Raw genomic sequence first — 14,171 nt, 5'->3', positions numbered from 1 at the left:
AGGTAGGAGCATACTCAGGGTGGTTAGGCAGCCTGGAGAAAAGCAGAAATCAGTACAGAAAGGAAGGGATATTGATTAACAATAGCTGTCTTTTCAAAAGTTTTTATTTTTGGCAATAAAGAGCACAACATAATCTCCTTCATGCGTCATCGTGCCACTAGCTGAGCCAGCCAGCTCTGCCTCCCTCCCCAAGGCCTTTGGACCCCAGCTCCCCAGCACACTAGCTTGCTCTGGGTGATCATTCCCTGGGTCACATTCAGAGCTGAGCTGGCTGTGCAACCACCCTGGCTCTAGGGCTCCTTTGGGAGGGGCCTCTTGCTTTGTCATCATCCTGCCAAAATGTGAACAGTGGTTATTTACAAGAAGGTCTGTTCCCACAAATCAGAACCCTAAAATATTAAAAAACAATAAACAAAAACCCACGCAACCAAAGGTTCGATGTGAATAGAAAGATAGCCCTTCTGCACGTTAGTCAATAAATACCAGCACTAGAAAATCAATTGCTTTAATTGCATTTCAGCAGGGAGCCTCAGCACCATGTGGAGAGCAGGAATGGGAAGGTCTTGGTTCTGAGTGCTCTGGCATAGGGTGGCCAGGCTCAGGGTGGAGGGGCTCCTCTGCTGGGGCAGCATCCTCCCCTGGTTAGTGAGAGGGGGCAGCAGGGGTGCTCCCCATAGCAGTCCTGCCGCAGCCTTCCCACCTGGCCCATCCTGCACCTGGCTGAGGTAACGGCACCCCCCACCCCAAGGGCATCTTCACATCCTGCTAAGCAGGAAGCAGGGTGTGCAGAAAGTACGTTTTAAACTAGATTTTCACCTGAGGCATCAACCAGATGTCGCCTCTGCTTAGAACTCCCAAGTGCAAGGTTGCCAAGTGGCACAGGGGAAGTTCGGATCCTTCCTGTGTCACTCCAGGCCCAGAGAACTGAGAAGCCACCTCCTGTCTGGGCTCCTAGGCTGCTTGGGGAAAGCTCGCAAGCATGCCAGCCTCGAGTTCTGATTGTTCCCCTCCCCTAGTCCTGGCAGCTCAGGTAAGTCCTGGCAGCAGGAGGGCTGTACAACAGAGGGCAGGGAAACAGCTGCCCTCATACTCAAAATCTGCCTTGACCGTGACCATGGTTTGGTCATGGGATTAAAAAATGTGTTATGTGTTGGTAGGAGGGATGGGGGGAATCTCAGTATATAGAGTATGTCATAAGCCATATATATTAAAATCATGAACAGTATACAGTCCCACAGTAGCTCAGCCCCTCACATGCTCAGATGGGTGGCCAGCTCTTTGCCTTGGTCCAGCCACACCCCTGGGGGCAAGGAGGGAACACCTCGCTCCCTTTCTCCAGGCCCTTGACCAACAGCCCACCCCTCAGGCTGTCCATAGGATGCTGCAGTCAGTTCTGCAACAGGTGGCCCCAGCAGTCATTGGTGCCCAGCAGCCCTGCTGTCACTGGGAAGGGGTCTTGGCCTCGCTGCTGTCCCCCTGGCTGGGCTTTGGCTTTAGCAGGATGAATCTGTTGAGGAGATCTGTTTCTGAGCTGGCCTGGGCTGCCCCATACCCCTCTCCTGTAGGCAGAGAAGGTGATTGGGGCTCAAGTCAGATCCACATCAAAAGACCCCTGCCCAGTAGGCCTGGTCCTCCGTGGGTGTGAGGCAGAGCAGTGACTCACCGGCATAGCTGGAGGCTTCAGCAATGTTCTGGGAACCTGTGATGTGGTGCCAGTAGGCACTGCGGGGTAGCATGGTAGTGGGTGTGCAGGGATAGGAGTAATGCTCAGTGCCCTTGTTCAGCAGCTGTGGGGCAGAGAAGGAGTCCTTCCCATTAGCTCTAGGGGTAGTGGCTGACACTGACCCTGAGCACTAGCTCAGGACTGCCTGCCTTAGTCTGGCATGGTGGCACACACCTGTTAGTCCCAGAAATTGGGAGGCTGAGGCAGGATTCTGAGTTTGAGATCAGCCTGGGCTACAGAACAAGACTGTGTCTCCCCCGTCCCCACCCCAATAAAAAGCCTGCCTTCCCCCCACCTTGTACACGCTGGCTAGAGACTTGGCTGGGAGGCCCCAGGCACTCAGGCCTGCCCACCCTGGACCCTGGACTTGTGTCCACTGGCCTCACCCTCACGTTCTTCTCCATCTCCAGCAGGACCCGCTTGTGCTGCTCAGCGATGGCCAGGGTGGCACTGTGGACCCGCTGGTAAATCTGTTCCCCTTCCTGTGTCTGAAAGGTGTAGAGCCCTTCCCCAGCATCACACATCCTGAGGACACAGGTAGCAAGGAGGGCAAGGTGATGGGGACCCCACCACACTGCATGTGCCTGGCCAGGCTGTCCTGCACCCAGGCCTCCTGGGGCACAGGCAGGGCTGTGGCTGGGAGCCTGACCACCAGTGCACATGCGCTGAGTGCTTCCATGAGCCTGGCAGAGCTCAACATGCTTCACAAGAATTAACCCACCACCACCACCCTCTGGTCTCCACATAATTAACAAATCCCTTGTTATGTTTCCTCAAGCCATTTTATAGATGAGAAAACCAAAGCATATAGAAACTGAGTAACTCAACCAAGATTGTACAGAGGATTAGAGAGATTTCTGGGTCTCACGATGCAGTTCAGGCTGGCCTTGAACGCACTTAAGTAGTTCAGGCTGGCCTCGAACTTGCAGCAATCCTCCTGCCTCAGCCTCTGAGTGCTGGGATTACAGGCATGCATCATCATGCCCAGTTTACAGAGTACTCAAGTTCCAGCCAGGAACCATCCTTGCCATAACTTTCTCAGTACTTTCATTATCCCCCAGTGCCAGCACCTGATTTGAGCCGTTAGCCCTTTGGTAAACAGCATTACTTGATTGGGCTGCCCAGGGCAAATTACTTTGAGCCTTGATTTCTTCCTCTGTAAAACTAGAAACGTCATCCTCTTCAGATTGCTATACTGCTAACTCTGAACTAGCACTATGCCTGACAGAGTGCATGACCAGGGACGAGCTGGGGAGGCAAGAGGGTCTTACCGGCCTGCCTCAAAGGTAAAGCGAGTGGCGTCCCGGCCATAGCGGCGCAAGGAGCAGAGGGGCCACGAGACGAGCTTGACACGGGGGTTGTGTATGTCCCAGAGGTAGATGTTCTCGTGGGTGATCTGCAGCTTGCACTCGCCATACACGTCCAGGTTGGGACAGGGCAGCAGGAAGACATTGAAGCGATCTGGAGCAGGAGGGGACAGGTGGGCATGGGGCAGCAGAGAGGGGGACCCCTGATTCCCCTCGCTTCCCTGACCCAGGAGCAGGGCCAGACCTCACCTGTCTGCTCACACTGCACACCGGGTGCCAGGAGGTCGGGCTCTCCCAAACTGATGTCGTTGAGCCGTGATCCCAGACATTCCACAGACAGTGTCTTGTACCACTCTTCCGCCTCCAGCTCTGGAGAAAATGGTTCCTCATCTTCCTGCTGGCTCAGGGTAGCCAGGAGGCTTCCCATCTACCTCAGCCCAAGGAATCCCACCACGTAAGGCAGGGAGGGCAAGGCCATGCTGCTTGCCCGCCCTTCTCAGTCTGGGGCAGCTCCTTCAAGGGCACCCCACATCACCCTCCCCGGCCGGGGCCAGCCCTGCTCTGCCTCCTCCTGGCTGGGCCATTGACCGTGACCAGGACAGGGAGACCACATAGAGGCAGCAGCCCCGACCAAGGCCTCACCTGAGTCACAGGTGAAAGTACGTGCAGAGTCATCGGTGAATATGATGGCCACAGCCTGCCGCTTGGTCTCCTTGGGGAGCCGCGTGACACACTTGACATTGCTGATCTCAGTCACCTGGGGTGGCATCCACAAGGGACTAAGCCTGGCTGGTGCAACTTTGCCTCCCCAGAACTCTGCCACCCCCAGGAGGTACTCTTGGACCTCAGGATTCAGCAAATCATCTTTGCTCAAAGAATGGGGAAGCTAGGGCCCAGATCCCCTAACCTTGGGGCAGCCTCGGAGGCACACGGACTTCTCATCCGGGTACTTCTCTAGCCGCTGGGGCCCCTTGCTGGAGGACTTCCGGAATACCAGCCAGCACCTCCGGTAGATCTGTGGATCAAGATGACAGGGCATCAGGGACCGGGGATTTAAATGGTTCTGGCACCTGCCTCTAAAGCGCAAGGTCCCGAATTCGATCCCTGGTACCAAAAAAACCAAAAAAAAGACAATAGGGGATCAGGCCTCCTGGACCCTCCCACCTCGCCAGGTAGCCATGCAGTTATCCCTGCTTGCCACAGGAGGCAGTGCCACACAGCCCTCCCTGGAGCCCCTGCCAGGAGAAAACTACCTGGAGACAAGTCAGTGTAACATTGCGTTGGGGGAGCAGTCCCCTCCCCCTGCCTTCCCCAATGAAGGCAGTCATACTGGGTTGCCTCCGAAAGTCTGTTCAAGGGCTTCATGTCCTCATTTTCTGGATTAGCACTCTGATCCTGGGCTCTTTCCAGAGGCCAATTCTATTATTGTCCCCATTTTATAGATGGGGAAAGTGAAGCACAGAAAGTTAAGTAACAGCTCGCAAATGAGGAGCTGATACTTAAAGCAGGCTGTCATGATCCAGAGCCAACATGTACAGCCCACTGCACTGGCTGTTCTGGCTGGGGCTCCAGAACCAGCAGCTGCCACATAGAGAGTTTTTAATGGACAGGGAGTAGAGGGACCCTGGCCCGCAGCCACCCTGTGGTCATTGTAGTCTTGTTTTCCATACCACACAAAATTCTTGGTAACACCACTCTTGTCCCCAAATGTTTTCCCTTCTCTTTTATCCTCTTGCCAACTCCAGAGCATAAGAGGCCAGGGTAACCGCCCTGTTCCCATAGGGACACCAGAGGTCCTCAGAGATAAAAAGGAAGAGCTAAGAGCCTCGGCGCCCTCTAGCCATTCCTTCTTGTCCCAACCACTGTCAACACCCCATGCATTCAACCACCTTCATTCTCTAGAGCTTCTTGAACACTTTTAGGGGTAAGGAGAGAGGGCTGACCATTCCCTAGGGTTAAAGGTTCAAACTGGCCTATGAAGCACTTTAAGGGGTGGCCTAAGCCACACACCTAAGCTAATGTTCTGCCTCCTCTTCCCAGGGTCCAACCCTCCTGCCACAGGCTCTTTTCCAGTCCAGCCTAGGACTGTGGTTCACCCACTCATATGGCTCCAAAGCGTGGCAGGCCCTGCCCTGGGTATCCCCAGTGCCACTCACCGCAAAAAAGAGAAGCCTGAGGGGTTGCCCAGAGCAGAGCAGAGGAGGCAAGGGGACCTGGAGGTCACCAAAACGCTGCCCCTTCTCAGCCCTAATCTGCCATGGTGTACCAGGTCCATGGCAGGCAGGGTCACAGGGTGCCATGGACCTAGACTGTCCCCATCTCATGAAGCCCCACAGAACCAGACTATTCCTGGCTCTGGTCTAGGGCCCCCATGTCTCCCCTGCACCCCTGACCACAGCTTGGCCCCTGGCCAGTCCACCTAGGCCACAGAAACCCCCAGCTCTGAGCTGCAGAGCACCCCTAAGTCAAGGTCCTAAGGCAAATTCACAGATTGCTCATTCGAATCTCGTAGCCTCGTTACAGAGCTCTGCTGAACACATGAATGAGCATAAGAAGGGACAGTGAATGGATGGATCAGTGCGTGCTGCTGACCCAGATACACACGGTGCAGGTTGGGTCCCAAGCAGACTGCAGTGGCAGGGGCAGGAGCCTGGGGGCCTGAGGACCCCAGTTGCCTGGTTACAATGTACACACTCACACAGCCAGGGAGCCACGTGCTCAAGAGCCCTCCTTCCCACTTCTAGGGCTTTGATCAGTGCTTCAGAAGCTCTCTGCCACAGCTCTGCCAGGGAGGGAGGCCTGCCAGGTAGGAGGGTGGGCTCCCATCTGTGCAGCCCCTCCTCCACCTCAGGCCCGAGACAAGCACAGCAGCCCCTCACATCATGGGAAGCAAGGCTTGAGTCTGCCGTGGGCAGGTGGATCCCCTGGGTGGGAGTGAACCCCAGACTAGACCTGGCCACACCCCACCTCCTAGCCCCTCCTTTTGGCTGTACCCACCTGTCCACTTAGGGCCCCAGGATTCCTTCTGATACTGACCCCAGGTGGCTGCTCCTGTGGCCAGTGCCTTCCTGTCAAGCTCTGCCCTGGAAAGGCCCCTGGGGACTTGCTAGGTATCGGCTATAGGAAGGTGGAGTGGGTCCCAGTCCCCCTGTCCCCCCCACTGGGGCCTTGGCCTCCGCCTTTGTTCTGGGCTCCAAGTCAGTGGGCTGAATCTCTATCTCAGGGGAAGAGCAAAGTGGCTGGTGGTTGCCACGGCCCAGTCTCCCCTAGGCTAGGTCCAGCCTGGGCTACAAATCAAGTCCACATAATACTCCAAACACGCCACCAGCTCTGCCTTGCTGGATGGATGGCTCACCTGATAGCAGTGAGATGCTGGCCCCTTCCCAGACACAATTCACTCCCACAGGGGCCCTAGGAGGAGCAAAATCCACCTCTCTCCAAGGCCAGCCCTGCTTGCCTGGTATCTAGAAGGGAAGCCAGGCATCAGAACCCTGAGTCTCCCCTCCTTGTCTTCCACCCAGCTCCGACTGAGCCAAGAAGCCTTGAGCAGTCTGATCCCACTCCCACCCCATCAAGGCAGTGGGGGAGGGAAGAAAGGAAGGCTAGGAATCTGGATAAAGCACAACTTGGGCAATTCTGGTCACCAGTTCTTTCCTCCCTGCTGGGGAGGGGGCACTGCCAGCCCCCTCACTGGAGGCACAAGGAGGATGGGCAGGGAGTACAGGCAGCTCTTGGACACCCTACCACGATGGCTAAGTGGGTCCCTGGGGCATACTCATGCCTTCTGGGGGACCTTCTCCAGCTGGGGGTACAATGTACTCTGAAGCTCATCTCTGCAGCCCCCAAAGCCCCAGCCCAGGGCCAACCAAGCATGGGGCCACCCACCAACAACTTGGAGCACAGTGGCCAGTCCCAGAGAAACAGAAACGGGCAACTCTGCCTGAAGTTCTCATCTATAGACACGTAAGTATTGGCTTTGGCCCCTGGCGCCCCGTCCCCTCCCCACCACCAGTCTCTCTTTTTCAAACATTTCTTTAACACCAAACACAACAAGAAAAATACGATAAATATGCATGCTCGGAAAGCAGTGGGAAGCAGGAAGATGAGGTACTTTAAAGAAAAGAGGCCAGGAGAGGTGAGGAAAGAGAAGCAAGAGGCCCGGGGAAGTGGGGAAGTGGAGGTGCCAGTTTCAGCTCAGACAGCCCAGTGTCTCCAGCTGCTCCCGCTGCTGCTGTGGCGACAACTTCAACAATAGCAGCGGAGCGCTGCCCCTCAGCCACACCGCTGGCCCAGCAGCTGGGATGCCAGCCAGCCAGCCCTGCTGGGTGGGGGCTACAGCAGGCAGAGCCCGGCTGGCACATGCCAGGTGGCCCACGGTGAGAAGACTGGAGACCACAAACACACGATGCCAATCCACCGTCAGAAAGCACAAACCACACACCATGCCTCCAGACCGGACCCTCAGCAGGGCCCCAGCGACAATCACTCACCCCAAGCTTCCTGCTCTTCATCTTCACATAGCCCTGCTTGACGATGTCATTGAAATTGGTCGCCATGGTTGCCCCACTGTCTTGTCTTGGGGCGGGGCGCCGGGATGGGCTGAGGCAGGGGAGGGATGCCCAGGTGGCCTCTGTCTCTGACTCCTCTGATCACCTGTTCCAGATGCACTCTGTCCTAGTCTGTCCGTGTCGGGGGCTCCTCCTCACCTCGCCCGCCTTAGCATTGTTCTAACAGTTCCTTCGCCTGGTGCTTGCTGGAAACACAGATGACAGGGAGATTAGAGACAGTGACATCTTTCTCTTCCTCTCACTGTCTCGCTCTTTTTTCCTTCCTCTTCCCACACTCCTCCCTCCCGCCCTCCGCCCTTCTTCCTTCCCTTCCCTCCCCACCCCAGGGCGACAGAACCATTCAGGAAAACCGAGGTGGAGGCAGCAGCGAGGAAAATGGTCCAGCCCAGTCCCCTCCCTCACGACTGGGGCTGGCGGTTAACCCCTTCCTGGGAGGACCAGCTCCCGCTCCTGCTTCGGAGGTGGGGGCAGAGGAAGGGAGGTGGCTGGAGCCCAGGGCTGGGGACCGGGGACCAGGGAGCTGCTGTCCCTCAGTTCCTCTGCCCCTGGCCCTCTCTCCTGGAACAACTTTGGGGCAGCCCCTAGGGCAATTTGCCAGCACAAAACCCCCTGCAGAGTATAGAAGCCATGGATAGGGGAAATGGAGAGGGGGACCCAGGAGACGGCCCAGGGTCTGGTGTCTGAGCAAACCCCACACTTAGCCCTGTTGGCCTCTGAAGACCCCAGATCCCCTGCCCCACCCCATCTTATACCTGGTCTCTCCAACACCCCAGGCCCACTCAGGTTCTGCTCGAGTGGCCCCTGGAGCCCTCTGGCAGCTCCTCTGGGTGCTGTTTCCTGGGTGGGAGGGCAGAGTCCAGCAGGGAGGGCCCCTAGATAAGCCTGAGGAATGTGCTGGGCCGGCTGGAGGTGGCTACTGTGGAAACAGACATTTCGGCCTGGCCCTGGCCCTGGCCTTGGGAAGTCTGGGCCAACCTAAGGGTAGGGCTGGGTCCCAACAGGCCACAAGGTCGGCTCTGGCCAGCCACTGCCTTCATGTTCTGAGCATGGGCAGAAGTTAATTACAGGGAAAAGCAGCCTGGGCCCAGGGCCCAGCCCAGATGATGCAGACCACAGTATGGGTGCCAAGCAGAGCTCAACATGGAATAGGAAATGGGGGTACCAACAGGGAGACTTTCAATCAGACAAATCAAGAGACAGAAACTCATAGGAATTCTGGCAATGACCCAGTCTACCAACCTCATTTTACAGATAAGAAAAGAAAGTTGCCCAGAGAGGGTAAGCCACCAGAATAAGGTCACACAGCAAGTCCAGGGCACAGCCAGGAATGAATGAGACGTTCCAGGATGGGTGATACAGAACATCATCTTGCAGCCACCTCCAACTGTCTGCTACCACCTAAGCCTTCTCTGCCATTAAGCCTCAGCGGCAGGGGCATACCAACAACATGGCTCCGTGTTTTCAGAATCACTGGGTGGGAATTCAGTAGCACTCCGGGGATCAGCTGAGTATCTATGCTGCCAGGATGGGGCCCCAGAGCAAGCACGCTGCAGCAGCTTGGCATTAATTAATCTTCTGGAGGCCTGTCTGTTGAGTCTCTAACAAGGAACAGATGGGACACCGCAGTGGGCACGTACAAACAAGGGGAAGGGCAGAGGGTGGTGGTGTTCCCCCATGTCATGCACACCCTGAAAGCCCTGCCAGCGTCCCTTCTGCCCACTCACTTCCTGTATCCCAGTTTCCAGGGGTCCCAGGCCCTCCCACGCCCAGCAGCTCTGCTTTCCTCCTGGAAAGTCCGGTCCCCATGGGCCCTGACTCACCTGGGCTCTGGTAGTCAGAAGAGCATCAATGCTCCTAGCTCTGTCTCCACTGCCTGGCTCTGAGGCTACCTTGTCCCCAGAGCAAGGACCAGCACCACAGTGTCCCCGCTAAGGTGGCCACGGCTGTGGGTCCAGCACGAAGGCCCCTTTCTCAACACACCTAGAAGAAGCCCCCAGACCCCTCATTCATCCAGAGTGCCCAGGATATGGTACAACCAGGATTGTGACCCAGCTGGCCATGTTGTCATGGGCAACCCAGTTAACTTTTTCGCACCGTTTCCCCACTAATTTTTTTTAAAGGATAAATCTAGCTACTTTAAAAGAGGAAATGAATCCAAGAGGTATCTAACTGCCCACTCACACTCAACCCAGAACTTCTGCCTTGAAAACTCAGAGCTGTTTTTGTTTGTTTGTTGGTTTGGTTTGGTTCCAAGAGCTGCTGCCAAGCCTTGACTGTGAAATCACCCTCAGGCCGCCTTCTACCTGCCCAATGTTGCTCCCAGTGGCAGCCTGGGAGGGACAGTGGTCATCAAACTCAGCATGCTCCTGCTGTGTCTGTCCCTAGGCCCACATCCCCGCCCATACCTCAGGTCCTAGAAGAAGTCCTATGGGAATAAACCTGCAGTAAGAGCAACCTTCACAGGGAAGCCTGGGGGGCAACGTCCTGGCAGCTTACTCTGGCCCCGAGTTCCAGGGGCCACACTCAGTCTCTAATGAGGTTTGCAAGAGCACCCTCCAATCTGGGCCCCAAAGTGCTATGGCAAAGAGCAGTTGGGAAGGTCAGCAGGGAGTATAGGAAGAGACAAAGGGTGGACCCACAGATCTGACAGGCAATGGGGTCCTGGAGCCGGGCCATCCCCCAAAAGAACTGCACTGTGTTAAGCAACAGAGGGGGCCCCAAGATCCCCCTGTTAAGACCCAACAGGTTTCAAGAAGTAGGGGGCAGCTGAGGCAGCTCCTGTCCTGCCCACCCTGGGGCCGTCCGCATCACTGCTGAGCCATCACCACTAGCCTTTCTCAGGCCTGGGCAGGGAGGGCCCACTATTCTGAAAGGGCCCCTCCCCAGCACAGGTTGTGAGATACATGAACTGGGAGCCCCCAGAATAGCAAAGCAGGGAGTCCGGCAGCCCCTCTCAAGATTCTGGTGTGGGGCACAAGGGTCCCAATCCCTCGTCCCAGTCTGGCGTTGACGTGGCTGCTCCTCTAGAGTCAGTGGCCTGGGTCAGGCCACCACCAGCTCCTCACAGAGAGAGCCAGGCTGGGGGCTGGGGAGGGCAGGTGCCTATGGGGAGAGGTGGAGAGGGGGTGTCTCAAGTGCCCAGCAGGGCCAGGCAGGGCCCTGCCTGTCCACCTGCCCCGTGGGGCAGCCACTCTGAGCTCTCCCTCCCTGGATTCTGCCTGGAGGCTTTGGCTCCAGAACAAACACTACTCGCTACGCACTGAGGCCAGCAACCAATGGCAGAGCTGCCTGGCTGGCTGGGCCTCCCCTCCTGGCAGCTCCAGCTGGATCTTATCAGAGTGTTGGGACAGCCCTACCTGCACACCTCCTCACCATCACGTAGACTGCCTGTCTCCACCCCACAGTAAAGATCCTATCAGTGGGGTGGATTCTCTCCAGCACCAGGGTCATTTCCCATCACCTGCTGATCTGACCTCCCTCCCCCATGGGCTTGTTACAGGCCACAGGAGTGCTCCAAAAATCTCCAAATCTCCATAAGGAGCCACCACCCTGAACAGGTCCCAGCCAAAGTGGGTGGCAGAGACCGACCAATACCTAACCGAGAAGAGAGGAAGGGAAGGAGGCTCATCTGAACAGCATGGTCTCCAGCCCCTTAACGAGGAAAGTGGTGCTATGCCCCTGTACCACCGCCATCTGTTCTCTCCTGGTCCCCTGCCCACCCTGTGACATGCCAAACTCCTCCTATAGAGTGCACAACACTATTCCCTCACGTGTTCTCAAGACTTCATTCAGGTCTCAGTTCAATGGTCACTTCCTCCTAGAGGCCTTCCTTGACCACTCTGGCCACTCTGACCAGAAGAGCCCTGATAGCTCTCTAACATAATCTAGCGTCACTACCTTTGTCATACACACATCACTACAGGATTTTCTTGTTCCTCGACTGTGCATTTATTACTTGGTCATGAAGAGACATCTAGAATGTCAGCTCCCTGATGGCCAGGGCTCCTCTATCTGGTTACAGTTCTGTCCCAGCTCCTAGAACACTGCCTAATGCCAAGGAGGTGCTCAATGTTTGGGGTCTGAATGAATGATTCACTCTGTATTGTACTCCTCATCCCTTCTCCCACCCCCACCAACATCCATCCAGCCGCCAGCTCAGCTTCCAAAATTAGCTCCCACCTCCCAGGGTCCCAGTGCTGACTATCATGGGCAGCAGAGTTGTTGTTAGAGAACCAACTGGGCCCAGACCCCACAGTTTGGTTTAAAGCTGCCTCGGGGGACAGTGAACTGCTGGCACTGTTTGTAGGCCTGGCCAGCCCCACCTTAGCTGGGGTTGTTGGCTGAGGTCATGTCCAGCCCATTGCCCTGCCCAGAAGTAACCAGCACTCAGGCACAAATACAAGCAAAGGAGTGAGAGGGGCACAGTTCCTGGGACACATCCCAGAAGGGGGACAGGAACAGCTTGGCCTGTACTGGAGCAGCATCTCCCTGAGAAGGGCCAGGAAAGAAAGTGCGCGAAGCCTAGACCCTAACCACTGTACAGCGAGCAAGCTAGAGCTGGTGCCCAGCACCCCACTGCCCTGCATTATCTGACCGCACACCCAAGTCCTCCCTCCCAGTGCCTGGCGACTGTTCTGCCCCAGCCCCTGCTCTGCCCACATCACTTAGGTGCCCAGCCTTGGCTCAAGCTCCTTTATCAGTGACAGAAAGCATTTAAATGGAGCCAAAGCGGGGGTGGGGGCTGGGATTGGGGGGGCAGGACCTTCAGGCCAAGGAGAAAGGTTCAAGGGCAGGAGGCACCTGACCATGAGTATAAGCAGTGGTTAGGAAACCCCATCTGCAGGTGAGGTGGGCACTGGGGCCAGCAGGACTAGGGAAAATAATCTGTAGGAACTGGAGGCCACGGGAAGCAGGAAACCGGGAGGTGGGGGCCCTTCGGGAGGGTAGGCCTGGGAGGGGGCAGGGTCTGGGTTTCTCTGATGGGTACCTGTGAGTGCAGCTGGGGTCAGAGCCCAACCTGGGCTCCCCAGAGAGGGGAGCTGGGGGTGGGGTCAGCTCACGGATAGTTTCCTGGCCGGGCGCTAGCTCGGGGGTCGCGTCTTCCAGTCCGCCCCCCCCCCCCAAGTAGGAAGGTTTTGGGGTCGGAGTCCTAAGGTTCAGGAGGTGCCCGAGGGTGCCCTAGGGTGGGAGAGCCGAGGGTCCCGCAGGCTCAGCGCGGCCTAGGTCCCCCTCTCCACCACCCCCCATTTACCTGGGCGCCGAGGCCCGGGCCCGGGCTCTGGCTCGACGGGGCCGCGGGACAGGCTCATGCCCGTGTCACAGCGCGGCCGGCGGGGGCGGAGGGCGGCGGCCCCGGGCGCTGGGCTCCGGGCGGGCGGGGACGGCGCGGGAGGCGCGGCCGCCGGGCTCCGGATCGCGTCGGGCTGGGACTCGGCGGGCCACAGCCTCCTCTGGTCCCCTCCCCGTCCCGCCCCGCCCCCGCCGTATTCCTCCGAGCCGCGGGACACGCGCTGGGCCAGCCCCACCACTCCTCTCTGGGCCCCAAACCCCAATCTCACATTGCCTCTCAGCCCCTGAATGCTGAACCCCAGATCAGCCCCCAGCCCCCTCACCCAACTTCTGCAGGAATCCCATGCGTACCCATTGCTCTCCTATCTCCTATGATTTCCTGGTTTCCTGGCTCTTCACAGCGCACCACCCTTTGTCCCCCCGCCCCGTGATCTCTGCTTCTCCCCAAATGCCCCATGACCTCCTCCAACCTCCACCCCAGAGCTCACCTAGCTTCTCTCGGGCTGCGCAGGTGCTGGTTCCCTGTGCTGTGGGAATCACAGATTGTGACAGGTGACAGCTGTGCCCTGGGCAGGGAAGTCTCCTCTGCTGGTTTTACATCATCCGTTCTCAAAGTGTGGAATCTGAATCTGAAGTTTTTGTATCACCATGAAACTTGTCAGAACTGCAAATTTCCCATCCCACTGGGCATGGTGGCACCTGCCTGTCGTCCCAGCAACCAGGAAACTGTGAGGCAGGAGGCCAGCCTGGGCTACATAGTGAGTTTAAGTCCAGCCTGAGCTACGTAGCAAGACCCTGTTTAAAAAAAAAAAAAAAAAAAAAAATCTGTACCCTAATCCAGACCTATAAAAGCTGAATTTCTGGGAGTTTCAAGCAGACCCCCTCAGTGATTCTGATGCATGCTAATATGTGAAAACTCCTGCTTTGGGACATATATACAAAACTAAACCAAAGGCCACACCTGAACAACTAAAATCCTGAGAAAGGAAAGTGCCCTTGAGCCTAATCCAGCAGAGGGATAGGCTTAACTCCTGGAGCAACCAGGGACCCCAGTTACCCATGGAGTTCATCTGCCCACCAAAAAGACCCCTGGGCCTCAGCCTTGCCCACTGAGTTGTCCACTTCCTTTCCCCTGAAAATGTCCTTGAATGGCCACCGTGGTGCCTGTGACCAGGAAAGAAAGGAGGCCCTGGGGCTTCCAGCAGCCTCTGTCCTTGAGCTTCAGTTAACCAGCCCCAGGCTGCCAGGAAGGAAGGAGGGGATTGCCCCATGCCTGCTGCCCTG

At 56.9% G+C, this 14,171-nt stretch overlaps 1 protein-coding gene across 2 annotated transcripts; it reads right to left on the bottom strand.

Moving 5' to 3' along the window:
• Window positions 1-86: 86 nt before the first annotated feature.
• Window positions 87-12,989, bottom strand: Dok4 (docking protein 4). 2 transcript variants are annotated; one of them, XM_087206098.1, is made up of 10 exons: window positions 12,850-12,965; window positions 8,351-8,514; window positions 7,521-7,783; window positions 3,938-4,045; window positions 3,673-3,787; window positions 3,280-3,399; window positions 2,995-3,184; window positions 2,110-2,248; window positions 1,664-1,787; window positions 87-1,559 (listed from the first exon to the last, which is right to left on the bottom strand). In XM_087206098.1, the coding sequence occupies exons 3-10, from the start codon at window positions 7,584-7,586 to the stop codon at window positions 1,441-1,443; spliced, it is 981 nt and encodes a 326-aa protein (XP_087062224.1). In that variant the 5' UTR covers window positions 7,587-7,783; window positions 8,351-8,514; window positions 12,850-12,965; the 3' UTR covers window positions 87-1,440. The 2 variants fall into 2 exon arrangements, with proteins under 2 accessions (XP_087062224.1, XP_004843219.1); XM_004843162.3 differs by lacking the exon at window positions 8,351-8,514 and having other exon boundaries at window positions 12,850-12,989.
• Between the last annotated feature and the right edge of the window lie 1,182 nt (window positions 12,990-14,171).

The sequence above is a fragment of the Heterocephalus glaber genome, unplaced genomic scaffold, assembly GCF_053883595.1.
Source record: "Heterocephalus glaber isolate CG9 unplaced genomic scaffold, H.glaber_assembly_v1.0 deba00000071, whole genome shotgun sequence".
Lineage (NCBI taxonomy): Eukaryota > Metazoa > Chordata > Mammalia > Rodentia > Bathyergidae > Heterocephalus > Heterocephalus glaber.
The sequence above is the reverse complement of the archived record's forward strand: the minus strand, read 5'-3'. Positions and strand labels throughout refer to the sequence as shown.